At 45.9% G+C, this 19,859-nt stretch overlaps 1 protein-coding gene across 2 annotated transcripts in view; it reads right to left on the bottom strand.

Moving 5' to 3' along the window:
• Positions 1–19,859, bottom strand: part of odad3 (outer dynein arm docking complex subunit 3) — a 70,418-nt gene that overhangs the window by 14,849 nt on the left and 35,710 nt on the right. For both annotated transcript variants that reach the window (XM_072248326.1, XM_072248325.1), the window contains exons 7-9: positions 7,690–7,812; positions 6,278–6,421; positions 5,673–5,833 (exon numbers count right to left, since the gene is read on the bottom strand). In XM_072248326.1, the coding sequence (XP_072104427.1) occupies positions 5,673–5,833; positions 6,278–6,421; positions 7,690–7,812 (428 nt within the window). The remainder of the gene's footprint in view (positions 1–5,672; positions 5,834–6,277; positions 6,422–7,689; positions 7,813–19,859) is intronic.

Genomic DNA, 19,859 nt, shown 5'->3' on the forward strand with positions numbered 1-19,859 from the left:
GGCAGAAAATGGTTCGGCACAGCCAAGAAGGGCCAAAAGGCCTGTTTCTGTGCTGTAGTTTCTATGGTTCTATGGTTCTCTCATCTCAGCATCCTGGTAAACCTCTTCTGCATCCTTGCCAAATCCTCAGCATCCATACTATGGTGGGGTGACCAGAACTGTACGCAGTACTCCAGATGTGGCCTAACCAGAGTTCTATAAAGTTGTAACATAACCTCTTGATTTTTTTAACTCAGTGCCTCAAAAAATAAAAGCAAGCATTCCATAAGCCTTCGTAACCACCCTATCAATCCATGTAGCCATTTTCTTGGAGCTATGAACTTGAACCCCAAATTCTGCAATGTTATTAAGGATCTTGCCCTTAATGGTGTACTGTCTCCTTGCATTTGCCCTACCAAGGTGCAGCGCCTCACGTGTATCTGGGTTAAACTCCACCTGCCATTTCTCAGCCCATATCTGCAACTGATCTTCCAGGACAGCGGCGACACGCGGCGCATGTGGAAGGGCATTCAGGACATCACCAACTACAGGACAACACCACCTGCCTGTGCTGGTGATGCCTCCCTCCCAGATGCGTTGAACGACTTCTACGCTCGCTTTGAGGCGGAAAGTGACGTGGCGGCGAGGAAGACCACCCCTCCTCCAGACAACCAGGTGCTGTGTCTTACCATGGCTGATGTGAGGAGAACTCTGTGCAGGGTCAACCCATGGAAGGCTGCTGGACCAGACAATATTCCTGGCAGAGTGCTTAGAGGATGTGCAGACCAGCTAGCAGAGATCCTCACTGACATCTTCAACATCTCCCTGAGCAGCGCCATCGTTCCTACGTGCTTCAAGGCCACCACTATCGTCCCCGAGCTGAAGAAGTCTTCAGTGTCCTGCCTCAATGACTACCGTCCCGTCGCACTCACATCCATCATCATGAAGTGTTTCGAGAGGCTCGTCATGAGACACATCAAGACCCTGCTGCCCCCCTCACTGGACCCCTGCAGTTCACGTACCGTCCCAACCATTCAACAGACGATGCCATTGCCATCACTCTCCGACTGGCCCTAACCCACCTGGACAAAAAAGACATGTACGTTCGAATGCTGTTCATAGACTTCAGTTCAGCATTCAAAACAATTATTCCTCAGAAACTGATTGGAAAGCTGAGCCTACTGGGCCTGAACACCTGCCTCTGCAACTGGGAGACCTCAGTCAGTCCGGATTGGAAGCAGCATCTCCAACACCATCACACTGAGCACGGGGGCCCCCCAGAGCTGTGTGCTCAGTCCACTGCTGTTCACTCTGCTGACCCACGGCTGTGCTGCAACACACAGCTCGAACCACACCATCAAGTTCGCCAATGACACGACCGTGGTGGGTCTGATCAGCAAGAACAACGAGTCGGTATACAGGGAGGAGGTGCAGTGGCTAACGGACTGGTGCGGAGCCAACAACCTGTCTCTGAATGTGAACAAAACAAAAAAGATGGTTGTTGACCTCAGGAGGACACGGAGCAACCACTCTCCGCTGAACATCGACGACTCCTCCGTAGGGATCGTTAAGAGCACCAGATTTCTTAGTGTTCACCTGGCGGAGAATCTCACCTGGTCCCTCAACACCAGCTCCATAGCAAAGAAAGCCCAGCAGCATCTCTACTTTCTGCGAAGGCTGAGAAAAGTCCATCTCCCACCCCCCCATCCTCACCACATTCTACAGAGGTTGTATTGAGAGCATCCTGAGCAGCTGCATCACGGCCTGGTTCGGAAATTGCACCGTCTCAGATCGTAAGACCCTGCAGCGGATAGTGAGGTCAGCTGAGAAGACAGTCAGGGTCTCTCTTCCCGCCATTACAGACATTTACACCACACGCTGCATCCGTAAAGCAAACAGCATTATGAAGGACCCCACGCACCCCTCATACAAACTCTTCTCCCTCCTGCCATCTGGAAAAAGGCACCGAAGCATTCGGGCTCTCACGACCAGACTATGTAACAGTTTCTTCCCCCAAGCCATCAGACTCCTCAATACCCAGAGCCTGGACTGAAACCAACCTACTGCCCTCTACTGTGCCTATTGTCTTGTTTATTATTTATTGTAATACCTGCACTGTTTTGTGCACTTTATGCAGTCCTGGGTAGGTCTGTAGTCTAGTGTAGTTTTTGTGTTGTTTTTACGTAGTTCAGTGTAGTTTTTGTATTGTTTCATGTAGCACCATGGTCCTGGAAAACGGGAGCATGTTCTTGCTGATCAGACCCACCACGGTCGTGTCTCTTTTTTACTGTGTACTGTACCAGCATTTATGGTCGAAATGACAATAAAAAGTGACTTGACTTGACTTGATCTATACCACACTGTATTCTTTGCCAGTCTTCAGCACTATTCACAGCTCCACCGATCTTGGTGCCATCTACACGTTTCCTAACCCACCCATCTGCGCTTTCGTCCAGGTCATTCATATACATCACAGACAGCAGTGGTCCCAGCACAGGTCCCTGTGGAACACCACTAATTACAGACCTCCAGCTCGAGTTAGTCCCTAAAATGGCGGAGCAGACTCGATGGGCCGAATGGCCGACTTCTGCTCCTTTGTCTTTTGGTCTTCAATCACTGCCCTTGTTCTTCTATGTGCAAGCCAGTTCTGGATCCAAACAGCCAACTTGCTGCAGACTCCATACATCCTAATCTGGATTTACCTCCATGAGAGGTTTTGTCAAACAACTTACTAAACTCAGTATAGACAACATCCACTGCCCTACACTCATCAATCTCTCTCGCCACCTTCTCAAAAAACTCAATCAAATCCGTAAGACACGACTTGCCCCGAACAAAGCAGGCTCTCCCTAATTAGCCCATGGGTTTCCAAGTGTTCGTGTATCCTATCCCTAAGGATTTCCAGCAATTTCCCTACAACTGACATGAGACTCACTGGTCTGTAGTTCCCAGGATTTTCCAAAGTGAAACCTCATGGAACTGAAGGCAATCATTCACTGGGCTGGCTAAACAGCAGAAAGCACAGAGGACAGATAGCGGCAGGTACTCAATTGGTAGGTCATGTTAACTCAGCGTATTTATAGATTACACTTGATAGGATAGAAAGCCAGGTATCCAATCTGAGTTTACCAGTAATGCATAGTGACACCGTTAGCAACACGGACGGCTGCACAAAACGCAGGGGGGTCGGCTGATTGGGTGAAACTGTGACAAATGGATATCATTGCGGCAAATGTCAACTTACTCAGTTTTGACTTACAAAAAAATTAAGAGTACTTTCAATACGGTGTGAAACAAGAACCAATGAATTTCCAAGGAGAGCTGGTGGCACCTTATGTATCAAGATCATTAAAATGTGACCAAGACGTAGAAAAATCATTGGAATTTACAGTATAGTGGATGTAATTTGTCCAGTGGTGTTCCCAGAGGCTGAAAATGCCTGTTTTTGCTTCCTGGGGCTATCGAAAGCCATGTCATTTTTGAATACAATCTCTAAGGTTAAGTGAATTAACCTCAGTGCCCTGTTTCAAGGCATCAAAATACAATTATTGGAGCCTCTGGCTTCCTGAGCAGTGAAGCTTAGTTACTCTCAGTTTGGCTATGACCATATGCAGATACTTTACACCAAGCTCTTTTTGTGGATAGAGGACGAGATTTCAGTCCTGGAACATCACAACTTCCCTACCTGCCTACACCATCAGTCACTTCGTGTCCAATTCATGGAATAGTGCAGTTTCCATTTTGGTCCTATTACAACCACAAAACTGGTTCTTTTTTTCTCCCAATCAGGAAGTCCTTGCCTCCTAATCGGGAGCCAGATTTTAAGGTGAAGACACCATGTTAGGTAAAATTTGGTGTGACACGGCAGCATAGTAGTTAGCACAACGCTTTACAGTGCAGACAACCCGCAATTCCCACTGCTGCCTGTAAGGAGTTTGTATGTTCTTCCTGTGACCCCGTGGGTTTCCTCCGGGTGCTCCGGTTTCCTCACACAGTCGGTTAGCAGGTTAATCGGTCATTGTAAATTGTCCCGTGATTAGGCTTGGATTAAATTGGGGGATTGCTGGACAGCATCTGCACTGTATCTCAATAAATTGGCGACAGAACAGCAAACATGGGTTACTCACAATGCAAGGGGTTTTATCAACTTCGGCACTGAGGCCATACCTTACATATCAAAAATCTAATTCATTGAATTATACTAGAAGGATAAGCATTTTAGTCCTTAGACTGTGAATTCACACGGCATTATTTCAGTTACTACAACTCTGTTGACCATAGTCTATACCAAATTTTGGACCAATTTGTCAGCTTCCCTTGGATTGGATGGATTTTTACTTTTCTGGTGAGACATATGGAATGTTGTCAAACACCTTGTTAAGGTCCATGCGGATATAGTATCAAAGTATTAGCAACACCTCATAAAACTTAGATATTAGTCAGGTATGACTTTCTCTTAACAAGTTCACAGCAATTAACTTTAATTAATTGGTACTATTCCAAATAATGATTTACACCAAGACTCAGGAATTCTTTCCCAATAATTTGATACTAAGCTAACTGGCAAAGAAATTATTTTAAAATTACAAAGGTGAAAGAAATCTTTATCTGGAATACAGGGAGATAAAAGTTATACTTAACTATATACATTCAGTGGTCTCTTTATTCAGTACACCTGCTTGCTAATGCAAATATATAATCAGCCAATCGTGTGGCAGCAACTCAATGCATAAAAGCTTGCCGATGTGGTCAAGAGGTTCATTTCTTGTTTAAGTCAAACATCAGAATGGGGAATAAGCGCGATCCAAATGACTTTGACCAATGAATGATTGTTGATGCCAGACGGGGTGGTTTGAGTATGTCAGAAATTGATCTCCCGGGATTTTCACGCATAATAGTTTCTCGAGTTTATTGAGAATGATGCGGAAAACAAAAAAAACATCTAGTGAGTGGTAGTTCTGTGGGTGAAAACACCTTGGTAATGAGAGAGGTCAGAGGAGAATGGTCAGACTGGTTCAGGCTGACAGGAAGGAGACAGTAACTCAAATAACCATGCATTATAACAGTGGTGTGCAGAAGAACATCTTGAACCTTGAAGTGGGGGGGATACAGCAGAAGAAGACCACAAACATAAACTCAGTAGCCACTTTACTGGGTGCAGGTGGTACCTAATAAAGTGGCCACTGAGTGTAAAGTTCTTATTAAACTATAGTTGGAATACTTCGGGCACCACAGCTTTGGAAGAACATGGATATAAATTTACTGGTGTTACACCAGAAACATCATGATGCTGCTACTCATCGAAGATTATGGAAGCTTCAAAGCTAATAATAAAAAATAATTAGATGGTAAGCTGGAAATTACAGTCCCCTGGTTGGAGAGTCTAAGACTAGGAGGCATGTTCTAAAAACTACAGCCAAGTAACGCAGGGAAACCCTCCTGCAAGGATGGAAGAAAGTTGGATGTCTCTTCCACAAGCGTTAATTATGGCTAGGTCAATTGTTAATTAGATACACAATTTTTTGGTTAAGCAAAGGTATTAAGAGACCTGGGGAGGAATTGGTTATATGCATTTGGGACAGTCACAGTCTTAATTACTGCTGAATTTGATACAAAGGGCTCCTGTTGTTAATATGTGAGGATATGGATAAGGAGAACAGAAATGTAATCTACATATTCTGCATTCTTCATACCTGGAGAGTTTGTTTTCACCAGAATATTTCAGATGCTCATACTCTTCTTTCAGCCTCTCTTTCTCCTCTTCCAATTGTACCAACTGTTTCCTATTCTCCAGCTCCAGGTGCTGCAAATGCTTCAAAGTATCGCTCTGCGTTATGTAGTGTTTCGTTATGTCCTAAATTCAACAGTAAAACCAGAAAACCTAAAATATACTGTACATTTTAACTCTAGCTCTCAAACTCCCAACATCATGCTCTACAGCAACAATCACTTATACTTTCATCCTGAGTCTGGTAGACTGGCCTAGGATTTACTGGTGTCCTGTAATATTTTCTCTCATCAAGCCAACTACATGAACACGCATGTTGTCCATAAACTAACAGGAAACCTTCTTTTGTTTGCTTCATCTCCTGGGTTTCCCCTTTGAGTTCAGATAAAGCAGCAGAATCACATTGTGTCATTATTATTTTAAGAAAGTGATTTTATTAATGTTCAGTCACTTTCCAAATCTCTAGACATTGAGGATTGGCTCAACACTGATTACCCTACCTTAACCAATACATAATGACTGATCGATTTTTCAGATCACCCTCTCCCCTAAGGGGCCCGGACACCTCACCTGGACGTCAGTAACACCAGTAACCGCTTTGATCCATTGGAAGGATTCTACTAGTGTGTTGTTGGACCTTTCCTCAGCTGCAGTGTCCTCAGTTCCTGGTCTCTCATAGTGCAGCTCATCTGAATGAGTAGTTGCTCGTAATGCCTGAGGGAGCCACAGCAGAAACAGTTTATTGTCACCTCAGATATTAGAGGAGTTCTTCAACCGTACTAACTATAGGTCATGTTTCACGATATGCCATCACTGGAGCTTCTGGCTACTTTACTAGGCCACAGTGCCGCTGCTCCACATGGGATCAATGGACAGCAGTTTATTCACTTAGTGTTCCCTAGACTCTGAAACAGTCAGAGCAAAGCACAACATCAAGCTGCACCAATCAATAGGGTCAAAGCAATCAGAGTATATGATCCCTTAGGGCCAATGACAGCGAAACAGTTCAGTCCAGTGGGATCTGCTCCAGGAAAGTGAGGTTCCTTCGCTTAAACAGCACTCATTGTGGTGCGTGTCAATGATTCCATCTTCATGAATAGTGTCCTGTCTGGGAATATTGAAGTTTATCTCTGGGAGTTTGCATTAAACATAGAACATAGAATAGTGCAGCACATTACAGGCCCTTCGGCCCACAATGTTGTGCCGACCCTCAAACCCTGCCTCTCATATCCCCCCCCCAACCTTAAATTCCTCCATATACCTGTCTAGTAGTCTCTTAAACTTCACGAGTGTATCTGCCTCTACCACTGACTCAGGCAGTGCATTCCACGCACCAACCACTCTCTGAGTGAAAAACCTTCCTCTAATATCCCCCTTGAACTTCCCATCCCTTACCTTAAAGCCATGTCCTCTTGTATTGAGCAGTGGTGCCCTGGGGTAGAGGCGCTGGCTATCCACTCTATCTATTCCTCTTAATATCTTGTACACCTCTATCATGTCTCCTCTCATCCTCCTTCTCTCCAAAGAGTAAAGCCCTAGCTCCCTTAATCTCTGATCATAATGCATACTCTCTAAACCAGGCAGCATCCTGGTAAATCTCCTCTGTACCCTTTCCACTACCTTTACAGGATCTGGTGCTTTCCCAGTGTAAATGACGAATAAACTCTTCCCGGGCTTCATCGCTGATGAAGCTGGTAGAGTTTGTCATTGAATTATCGGTTAAAATCGATACCTGTAACTGGCCGGAAGCCCTAGAAGAGTTTATTCGATGACCTTTACAGTTTAAAAGAGAGCAGGATACTCAAAAGGAAGCAATTTTCAGGGCTATGGGGAGAGTTTGGAGAGTGGGATAAGTTAGACTGCTGTCACAAAAGCTGGTAAAACACAACAGACAAATAGCCTTCATGTTGGAACCAATCTGTGATTCTAATAAATTCATCATCAGCGGCATTGATTAAAGAACCATGCGGTGTGATTCTTACTCGTCTCTCTGCACGCTCCGCTTGTGTTCTCTTTTCTTCGGCGAGCTTCTTGTACTCATTGAGTATCTTTTCCCGTTCCCGGCGTTCCTTCTGCATAACCTCTTCCTGCTGCCGGAGTTCTGCCTGGACAACAAATTCACACAACACACTGGTAACCATTTCAATATGAAGGCAATGATGGTCCAGAACACCAACAGAACATGCTGGGCCATCGTCGGAACTACAGAGAATTTGTTTCACGTACCACATACATGAACTCTCAAAATCTCTCCCTCGCAAAGGTACAATAATCTTCTTTGGGAAAAAATGCATTACAAACTCAGAGTACAATTAAAAAATATCTCTCTTCTCAACTTTGCCAACCACACATTTTCCACAGGCTCCCAGACAACAATTTAAAAATTCTCATCCTTGCATTTCCATTATTCCATAGGCTTGACTTTCTCTATCACTACCATTTCCTCCAGTTGGAGCAATCCCATCCCTCTATCCAAAACACGGGCTCCACAGATTATAGCTCCATAATAGGAGTGTTAAGATATTAGTAAGCTGCTCACTTGTGTTGAGTCAATCTGCAAATTTAGAATTAAACTTAACGGTGGGATCTTGGGGTGCAAGTTCATAGCTTCCCAGAAGTGGCAACACTTTAAGAGGTAGGCTGGCAGGGCATGCTTGCTTTCATCAGCTGGGGTATTGAGCATAAAACCTGAGAAATCATGTTGCGACAGTATAAAACTAAAAATACTATGTGCTGTTCTAGTCACCACACTGCTAGAAGAATGTGGAATACTAGCAGAGGTGTAGAAGAGATTCAAAGTTCAAAAGTAAATCAAAGTTCAAAGTAAATTTACTATTAAAATACATATGTGTCACCATATACAATCTAATTTAGTTTAGCATACTCAATAAATCTGTAGAGTAATAACCATAATCGAATTAATGAAAGACCGTACCAACCTGGGTGCTTGATCAGTGTGCGAAAGACAATAAACTGTGCAAATAAAAATGAAAGAATAAAGAATAAAACAAACAAATAAATATTGAGAGCATGAGATGAAGAGTCCTTGAAAGTCAGTCCATTAGTTGTGGGAACAGTTCAGTGATGGGCCAAATGAAGTTATCCCTTTGGTTCAGGAGCCGAATGGCTGAGGGTTAATAACTAACTGTTCCTAACTAGTGTGAGTCCGGAGGCTCCTGTACCTTCTTCCTGATGTCAGCAATGAGAAGAGAGCCTGTCCCGGTGATGGATGCTGCCTTCCTACGACAGCATTTCTTGTGGATGTGCTCAGTGGTAGGGAGAGCTTTACCCATGATAGACTGGGCCATATCAACTTCGTTTTGTAGGATTTTCCACTCAAGGGAATTGGTGTTTCCATACCAGGCTGTGATGCAGCTGGTCAACACACATTGGAAGAAGTTTTTCAAAGTTTAAGATGTCATGATGAAACTCCATCTCCTAAGGAAGTAGAGGGTAGGCCGTGCTTTTGTTGTAAATGCACTTACCCTGCTGGGCTGAGAACAGCTTTCCCAAAATAATAACACCGAGGAATTTAAAGTTCACCAGGATGTCGCCTACACTGGAGATTATTAGGTATAAGGGGAGGTTGATGAAGCATCAGATGCTGAGGGGTGACATGATAAAAAGTATATAAAATTATGACAGGCATAGTGAGTGTAGATAGAGTCTATTTACCTGGGTAGAAATGTTAAATATTACATGGCATTGCTTTAAGATTATGCAGAAAAGTTTAAAAGGCGTGTGTGTGGGGCAATTTTTTTTAGGTGCCTGGAACATGCTGCCGGAAAAAGTGAAGGAAACAGATGTGATCGCAACACTTAAGAGGCATCTAGACAAACAGGTGAATGGGTAGGGAGTTGAGAGGGACAGTATACACCACAGGCAGGCAGATGTGCGGTTTAAACTGGTATTATGACATCGTGGCGGGTACGAAGGTGAGTGAGAGCTCAGCGCCATCTACCAGGAGGGTCTGTGTGTGACGGTATCTCGCTCTCTCTTGCTCGACGCCCCCAAAGGAAAGTCCTTGCGTTTGAATTAACTCCCTCTCCCACGATGGTACCAGGGCAGGGTTTAATCAACACCTTCTATTTTCCTGGTTGCTCCTTTTTTTCCCCCTATTTTTTGGGTGATTTTTGAATCGGGACGGCTCGCAGATAATGAACTCTGGCATTCGTGGCAGACCAATCGATTTGCAGAGAGAGAGAACATTGGACAGGTCAGGGAGAAGAGTTTAAAAAAGGAGTGTTTCGCAGGGCTCAGCGCATTAGTGGGGGACCAATCGGTTCGAAGAGATCGCTTTGCACAGGTTGGGGAGAAGAGTTTAAAAAAGGAGCGTTTCATGGGAATTGGAGCATTAGTGGTGGAACAATTGATCCGCGATTCACTAGCAGGAGCAAATAATGCAGGGTCAAAGCAGAGCGGCCATTGTGTGAGTGGACCAGTGTAGGAGTGGGGACCTGAGGCTTTGGAGAAGAGGGACAAGTAATTAGCAAGTAAGGCTTTTGTAGTGGTTGAATAAAAAGTCACTAAATTACAGCTAATTAAATAAAGTAGGGATGATGCAGGATCAGGTGATGAGCTGTAGCTGCCTGATGCGGGAGCTGGTGGACCCCAGTGTGGTTCCTGGTGACCACATCTGCAGCAAGTGTTGGCTGCTCGAGGAACTCAGGCTCAAAGTTGATGACCTGGAATCTGAGCTTCAAACACTGCGGCACATCAGGGAGGAGAAGAGTTATCTGGATTCGCTGTTTCAGGTAGTACTTGCACCCATTAGATTAGTTGCCTCAAATTCGGTCTGTGGTCAGGGACAAGAGGGCTGTGTCTGTGAGAGAGGTAGGAAACGGGATCCAACAGACAGTGCTCGAGGAGCCTCAGCCCTTGAGCTTGTCCAACAGGTCTGAGATTTTTGCTCAACAAAAGTATATCCCAGTTAAAATCAAGGACAGTAAGGCTGGGGAGAGCCAGCCTTGGATAACTAAGGAAATAAAAGAAGACCTCAAACTAAAAGCTCGTGCATACAAAGTCACCAAGAGTAGTGGGAAATTGGAAGATTGGGAAAACTTTAAAAATCAACACAGAACCACTGAGAAAGGGAAGCTAGATTGCGAAAATAAACTAGTACAAAATATAAAAATGGATAGTAAAAGCTTTTATAATCATATAAAGTGGAAAAGGGTGGCTAAAGTGAATGTAGGTCCCTTGGAGGACAAGAAGGGGGAATTAATATTGGGTAATGAGGAAATGGCAGAGGCTTTGAATGACTATTTTGTGTCGGTCTCCATGGTGGAAGACACATCTAATATGCCAAAGAGAGATGCGATAGCTGTGATGGGAGGTGAGGACCTCGATACAATAGCTATCAATAAAGAGGTAGTGCTGAACAAACTTGTGGGCCTAAAGACAGACAAGTTCTCTGGTCCTGATGGACTGCGTCCCAGGATACTGAAATAAATGGCAGAAGTTATAGTCGAGGCTTTGCTGACTTACTAAAATTCTCTGGACCCTGGGCAGTTTCTGGCATTCCGTCTGTACAGATAACTTCATTACAACAGTGCATTGAGGCAGTAGAAGGTAAGACACTAACAGAGTGCACAGGAAGTGTCACAGTTACGAGGAAATGCAGGGCATGTACACAATATGGTGCAAGGCCTAAATGAGGATTGTGGGGCCGAAAGTCCATCTTCTCGTACCAGGGGTGGATCAATAGTTTTATAACAGTGGGATAAAAGCTATCCTTGAGCCTGATGGGTGCTTTCAAGCTTGTGCATCCTCTGTCCAATAGGAGTTGGGGGGGGGGGGGGGTAGACAGAATGTCCAGGACGGGCGCGGTCTTTGATGGTGTTGGCTACTTGAAAGCTGATTTATACTTCTACGTCAAATCGACGCCGTAGATACAGCGTAGCCACGAACCCTACGCAGATCCCTATGCCATAGCCTGACGCGCACCTCTCCCAAAATATAACTACGCATCGCGGCAATGCAGACCGCAACAACTGTGATTGGTCCGCTTGGTAGCATCGCATTTCCTCCTACGCTGCAACAGCTTCCTATTGGGCGACTGAAGGACAGGGAAGGAACTCTGGCTGCAATGCTTTCCATAAAGCTTTACAGACCTCCGAAATTATGGAGGATACATTTCGCTTCTACGGAAAAAGACGCTCGCTTTAAACTTGCTTACCCCGAGAAAGACTACCATGACCATGAAGCCTCGCGCGGGCAGGTGTGTGCGCATGCGTGACGTGCCCAAATTGCAGAGCGACGCAGACACACCAACGCACAAGTATAAACGCTCACAATGCGCGTAGGCCACTTGCGTAGGTTACGGCGTCGAGTTGACGCAGAAGTATAAATCAGCCTTTACTGAGACAGTGAGAAGTGTAAACAGAGTCCATGGAGGGGAGGATGCTTCCTCTGGTGTGCTGAACTGTGGCCACAACTTGTTATGGTCCCGGGCGGAATAGTTGCCACATGATGCTTTGCGTCTGGACAGAATGTTTTCAATGGTGCATCGGCAAAGATCAAAGAGGACATGCCAACTTTCTTCAGCCCCCTAAGACAGGGAGATGCTGGTGAGCTTTTCTTGCTCATAGCACCAGGTGTTTGGACCAGGTCTGGACTTGAAAGTTCAAAGTAAATTTTATTATCAAAATACATATATGGCACCTTATACAACCCTGAGATTCATTTTCCTGTGGGCATACTTAGCAAATCTATAGGATAGTAACTACAACAGGATCAATGGAAGATCAACCAGAATGCAGAAGACAACAAGCTGTGCAAATGCAGATATAAATAAATAGCAATAAAGAATGAGAACAGGAGATAATGAGGTAACAGAGTCATTAAGAGTGAGATCATAGTTTGTGGGAACATATCAATGATAGGGCAAGTGAAGTTGAATGTGGTCATCCTCTTTCATTCAAGAGCATAAATGTTGAGGGGTAGTAACTGTTCTTGAACTTGGTGGTGTGAGTCCTGAGGCACTTGTATCTCCTACCTGTTGACAGCAGTGAGAAGAGAGCATGACCTGGGTGGTGGGGATCTCTGATGATGGATGCTGCTTTCTTATGACAGCGTTTCATGTAGACATGTCAAATGGTAGGCTTGCTAGATAAGTGATGTTTAGAGTTAGAAGGAAATGCGAAGAAGATTGACCACCTGTAGGGAGAGAGAGAGAGAGAGAGAGAGATCAGTGTTCCATTTGAGGGTTAAAGATTGTAAGAGCATGCAGAAGTCCTGTTAGAGTGCAATAGTTTTCACCATTGTGTATCATACGTCAGTAATTCCAAGCCACGCCTTGTATACTATCATTTGTGGGTTCAGACCAAACTTAGAAGTACAGAAGAAACTACCTACTGGCTGCCAGCTGAGCAAAACTGAACTGATTATGTTAGATGGTCTCACAACATGCCAGAGGAGAGATCTAACAATTCTGCCCGCCACTCAATGGTCCTGACGAAACGAATATCTAACGAGGATGTCATGAACAGAGCAAACACAAAAAGAGAAATAATGTATGAGATCATGAAAAGGCAACGTAACTTCATTGGACATGTGATTAGGAAAGAGGAGTTAGAATGCACGGTAATTATGGGAAAGATTGAAGGGAAGAAAGCAAGAGGAAGACCGAGACAAATGATGATGGAGACAGCAGCCAGAGAACTGGAAATGAATACCAATGAATTCATCCACTTGACCTGAAACAGGAGTGTGTGGGCCATGGCAGTCAAAGCTCAAACTGGGCAAGGCACCTGATGATAATGATGTATACTGAGACTCATCACACACCAGTCCTCAAATACATACTGCTGAGATACAACTTAAGTACATTGTGACACATCATCAGTGATGTAACCTGGGGTCATCGGGTATTTCGGGCCTTTCAACATCAGACACACTCACCCAAGGTGACCCAGTTAGGGCTTGTGTCCCAGCAGCATTGGTCCATGGGTCACACCTCTTGATCCACGGCCACCTGGAGCCTCTATGATGGTCCTAATGGTTCTTCTCTAGCAGCTTCCGTAATGGCAGAGAGAGGATAGGTTCTGCAGAATGAACAGACAGCAAAACCACTACATCCCACCTCAGCGGAGTTCACTGCCAAGAAGGCCCACCGGCACCTTTACTTCCTGAGAAAACTAAAGAGATTTGGCCTGTCCCCTAAAACCCTCACTAATTTTTATAGATGCACCGTAGAAAGCATTCTTCCAGGGTGCAACACAACCTGGCATGGAAGTTGTCCTGTCCAAGACCGGAAGAAGCTGCAGAAGATCGTAAACACGGCCCAGCACATCACACAAACCAATCTTCCGTCCTTGGACTCACTTTACACCGCACGCTGTCGGAGCAGTGCTGCCAGGATAATCAAGGACACGACCCACCCAGCCAACACTCTTTTCGTCCCTCTTCTTTCCGGGAGAAGGCTCAGGAGCTTGAAGACTCGTACGGCCAGATTCGGGAACAGCTTCTTTCCAACTGTGATAAGACTGCTGAACGGATCCTGACCCGGATCTGGTCTACACCCTCCAAATATCCGGACCTGCCTCTCGGTTTTTTTGCACTACCTCACTTTCCATTTTTCTATTTATGATTTATAATTTAAATTTTTAATATTTACTAATTCTTACTATTTTTAATATTTAATATTTGTAATCCAGGGAGCGGGAAGCGCAGAATCAAATATCGCTGTGATGATTGTACGTTCTAGTATCAATTGTTTGGCAACAATAAATTATAAAGTATAAAGTATAGGTTCACCTTGTGCTCTCCAGCCCAGTTTTTGGCAATTCCCCACCAGCTCCTGTTAATTAGCCTTCCAACACTCAAATGCCTCATCAATCCTTCCCGAGGCACTGTCAATTCTCCCTTGACCATCTGACAGAATGACCATGTCAGGCCTCAGGGACGAAGATGTGATGAAGTCAGGGAACTTTTGTTGCTTGCCAAGATAGACCTTCAGTTACCAGTCAGACGCCGCAATGAGCAAGCCCGCTGGTGATCTGGGCCGAAGCTGTGGTGGGTATCCAGCAATGACAAAGGATATGGGTTTTCTAGGTTGGTGGAACTGCTTGCTGTTGTTAGTGACAAAGGAGATATTTTCTGTCACTCCCTTCAGCACCTGGTCATGGCAAGGTGTTAGCGGACTTCTCCCAAGGCTTTTGGGCAGCGACTGAGGATGTGTTCCAGGGTCCCTCCACCAAGGCAGAGAGGACATGATGGTGCCTCGCTTTTGTCCCAAGCAATAATGTTCGCTGGACTGGCAGGATGTCGTACATAGCCTGGGTTATGAGCTTTGTGCGCTAGGGTTCTGCCTGCCAGATGTTGGACCAGGAGATCTTCTGCTTCAGCGTACTCTCCCACCTCGTCCGAGCTCCCTGCTGCCCCACTCCTACCATCCTGGTGGTGCACATTTCCTTGACTGCTGCTTGCACCTCTTCCTGGATCAGTTTGCAACCCTCCTTGCCCTTGGCCCTGTTGCAACAGGTTGAAGGGAAGCCCGAACAGATGCCACTGTCCCTATCACATCCCTGTGCCTCAGATGTGACTCAGACATCTCCACTGCGCCCTGAGCCTTCCACTTCCTGCCTGTCTGGACCTCAATGCCAACTGGCAAGACCTTGTGGTCGCTGGAATATCCGTACAGCAGAAATTTCTCTTTATGTGGGCAACCACAAACTGCTCATTCAGGCTGCTGAGGGGAATTTGTAGTTTACTCCTCCTCTCATACAGACCAATGCTGCTCGGACTACGTGGAAGGCTTAGTCATCTTCGAAGGTAGCCATTGGTTTTTCTTTCAAGACCCTAAACTGTTGACTTGGGTGCCTCATATACCAGCACTGAGCAGAGGATTCAGAGGATATTATGCTGGTAGATCCAGGCCTTGATCTTGCTAGGTAGGCCTCACTCATCCATACTAGTGAGGCAGACTTCTCGATGGTCTTCTGGATGGAAGCCACATCTCTGAGGCTGCAGTCAAAGACTTCCTCGGGCTTTTGACTGACTTCTCAGAGAGTTGTTAGGACAGCAATGCATTCAAGGAGAAATGTAATTTGCCCACAAGTCTGCTTTTCTTTAACACCTGGATTTCTCTGGCTTAAAATTCACCCTTGCCCATGCAATGATTCTCTCTAGCCCCTAGAGGATCCGTCTACTGCCAGGGACTGATGTAGTTGTCATCGTGAGGTCATCCATGAAGACTCTGATTAGGGGTGGCTGCATGCCTTGTTCAGTCAGAGGGCCTCTACGTGCCACTTGGGTTGCCTTAACCAGCATATTCATAACCAGGTCAAAGAGGATCACTGAGAGTGCACATCCAGTTAGCATTCCCTTCTCAGGTCGCTGACAGCGTGATATGGTCATTCCTGAGGAGACTCTCAATCTGAAATTCCCATAGTAGTTCGGGATGAGGTCCTGTATCTTCCTCGGAGCATAATGTTGGTTCAAGGGGATCTCCACCAGCTTCTGTGGTAATGGCCCTATGCATTGTCGAGGCCCAGCCATAGTACCACTAGTTATCCCTTTCCCTTGCGTACTTCCTTGATCAGCTGGAAAACCACATCCGTGTGATCCAGGCACCCTGGCACTCTGGGAATCCCTCCTTTCTGTACGGATGTATCAATGTAACCATTTTTGAGGAGAAACTCAGTCTGGTGATGGGAAACGATACTGAAAAATATCTTCCCTTCCGCACTGAACAGTGACGTGGATCTAAACTGATCAATGCCCTTGGAGTTCTCCTCTTTGGGGATCCATACTCCCTCTACACACCTCCACTGTTCTGCGACCTTTCCCCTGTGTCAGATAAACCCTAAGGAATTTCCAAAGTAGCTGGAGGAGCTTAGGGCTGTGCTTGTATACCTTGTAGGGTACTCCGCTGGGACTAGGGGCTGAACTGGCACTGGCTGTTCTGACTGCTTCCTGGATTGCCTTCCAGTTGCAGTCAACGTAGGAGGAGGAGGATTTACTAGGGCGCTATGGAGTCCTAGCTGCCGCTCTCTCTCTCAGTGGCAGAGAAAGTTCTGAAGGTATAGATCCATCTCTTGTTTGGAGCTTGCGAGGTGACCACTATGCTTCTGTCCTAGCTAGGTGTATCTATGGGGGTTCACAGTAAAGGCAGCTCGACTCTTGGCTCTTTCTCTTCGCCGTCTTCTATGCCTTCTTGCCTCGCGCAGTGTCATAACTTTACTTCTGAGGATGTTACGAAACCCGGCAAGTGGTGGTTTCTCTGCTTCACTCGCACCCCCCAGACTGCCCAGCCAGGTATCGGTGCTCCAGGTGTACCTGGTATATTTTGGCCACTCTGTGGTTCATTGTGTAGGGAGCTTTGCTGGCCTTCTTCTCCACTGGGACGAATCTCTCAGTAGCAAATGAAAGTTGGCATGGTCTGGGGTCATCTATCGACATCTCCCATGGCTTTTGCCTCAATGGTATGGACTACGTCCTTCTCAACCTGCAGCCACTCCCTTCGGTGGCTTGCCGGAGGCCACTTAACCTACTGATATTCTGCTGCTGTGCCCCGAATGGGAGTTTCTGGTGCTTGGAGGTTCTGTGGGGTGACTCCGGGCTGGGCTCCTCCTGCAGATCACCGGGAGTGAATCCCGAACACTGCGTTACTCCCCCTGCTCCAGGAAGTTCATCTTGGCCCGACACATTTTCAGGCAACATGAGACCTTGTCGCAAATGGACCTCTCACTCGTAATCAATGATGTGTTTGCAAAGGTTGACATTCGCAGATCTGTTCTGGTGGGGTGCTCATCTTGCACCCCCACAACCCATCCACCCTGCGTTATCCTAGAGCAATGTCTTTGTAGGTCTGTCCATAGCTTGTAGGATTTCCAAATACATTCTGTCCACACACTGCACATCCACATCCTCATACAGAAAGCTAGACGCATGTACACCTCTTTAGTTTATACAAGAGCTTTGGTGTTCATTCAAGTTCGTTCATAGTTGGCGGGTGCCACAGCAGACAGAAGGGTCTTGTGCTCAGTTTAACCGGGCGGAAGGAGAGGGTCGGTCATGGGTTTTGGAACCCACCGAAGAGGTGATGAATCCAAGAACTTAGATGAAGCTCATGACAGGGAAGCATTCAGGAGAATTTAGTGGGGATATGTAATGAAATGATTGCACAACAGACAGTATGTCAGTGAAATCAGGCTTGTCAAAAGGAATACATGTGGCAAGTGGTCTGGTGGAGTCAGGCTCTGGTTTTATGCAACAGACCCTTGTAGAACAGGAGAGGACCACTTCCACTCTCACACAGGAGAATTTTAACGTGAGGAAACCAATGCCAGTATCTACAAAGAGCCTGCTGTTCCCATAATTTTTATTCAACATAGTGATTTAAGTAAGGAATCTGAAGCCCGAGGAAATGATAGATCTCATCTTCAAAGATTTGCTAGGACATCAGTCTGCTCAAATATTGAGTTAAGGTGGTTTTGGCATCCATCTGTCTCAAAGGACAATGGTGATGATGATCATTATCACAAGCCTGGGTGGAAGGTATGGAGATCCTGAGATGCCCTGTTGTCAAGCTGCCCCTCTCAGTCTCACCAGTGAAGTCAAAGGAAAGCTTATGAAGCTACACATTTAGCACCAGCTTGGCTGCAGAAGCTGCCGGAAGGATGTTCAATGACGTCCAGCCACCTTAGGGGCTCCACTCCGGATTTGCTCTAGGTCCATTCCTGTAGTCTTTGTCTCTCCCAAGGCTGCACACAAGGCAGTGAGGCTATTTACCCATAGCTGGGGACCTGATTCATGAGCACTCTATGGTTCATTGTGCAGGTAGGTAGATGGCTGATATATGACAGCACTAACTATGTGAAAGTTCAACTCGTGAACCAAAAGTAATACGGACAATTCATGAGCCAAGTCCAAACTTGGAAATTTATTAATCAGAATTTGTGGGCCAGTTTGTGAAAGAACACATTTGATTGGTAGCTTTGAACTGGTGCTCCTCCAGGGGTGGTGTGGCGTGGTGTCCGGGCTGGGGTTAGTGCTGCCCCCAGGGCTCGCTTGGCAGAAGGCAAGCTGCATTGTGTTGACTGCGGATTTCGGTGGCACTCAGTTGGACTCAGCTCCTCAAGCCGTGGTGTCACCTGTTTACGTGCGCTCCACCAGGGGTAACGAGGCACAGCATTCGGACTGGAGAGAATCTCTAGCCCTGCCGAAGAATCTCAACGGAAACGTCGACTGTAAATTTTTTTCCGTGGATGCTGCTTGGCCTGCTGAGATCCTCCAGCATTTGAGTGTGTTGCTCCGATAAGTGCTTGCTATCTTCTATATGTGAGGGCTAGACTTTAAGTTGCGGTATCAGCTGTTTACAGTTGCCAGGACAGAGGTGTCGGAGTGGATGTATTTGGTGCTGCCCCCACCTGCCCCCCCAGTGTTCGCTTGGCAGAAGACAAGCTCTGTTGTGGTTTGCAGATTTTGGTGGTGTTGGATGACTTGAGTTTGGACTCAATAGGCAATAGACAATAGACAATAGGTGCAGGAGTAGGCCATTCAGCCCTTTGAGCCAGCACCGCCATTCACTGTGATCATGGCTGATCATCCACTATCAGTACCCTTTTCCTGCCTTCTTCCCATATCCCTTGACTCCGCTATCTTTAAGAGCTCTACCTAACTCTTTCTTGAAAGAATCCAGAGAATTGGCCTCCACTGCCTTCTGAGGCAGAGCATTCCACAGAACCACAACCCTCTGTGTGAAAAAGTTTTTCCTCAACTCCGTTCTAAATGGTCTACCCCTTATTCTTAAACTGTGGCCTCTGGTTCTGGACTCCCCCAACATTGGGAACATGATTCCTGCCTCTAGTGTGTCCAATGCATTAATAATCTTATATGTTTCAATCAGATCCCCTCTCATCCTTCTAAATTCCAGTGTATACAAGCCCGGTTGCTCCAATCTTTCAACATATGACAGTCCCACCATCCCGGGAATTAACCTCATGAACCTACGCTGCACTCCCTCAGTAGCTAGAATGTCCTTCCTCAAATTTGGAGACCAAAATTGTACACAATACTCCAGCAGTGACTAATGAACAAGGACATCTAGATCTCATTGTACTCCCCCTTTTCCTAACTTGACACCACCCAGATAGTAATCTGCCTTCCTGTTCTTGCCACCAAAGTGGATAACCTCACATTTATCCAC

This window comes from Mobula birostris, chromosome 32, assembly GCF_030028105.1.
Source record: "Mobula birostris isolate sMobBir1 chromosome 32, sMobBir1.hap1, whole genome shotgun sequence".
Taxonomy (NCBI): domain Eukaryota; kingdom Metazoa; phylum Chordata; class Chondrichthyes; order Myliobatiformes; family Myliobatidae; genus Mobula; species Mobula birostris.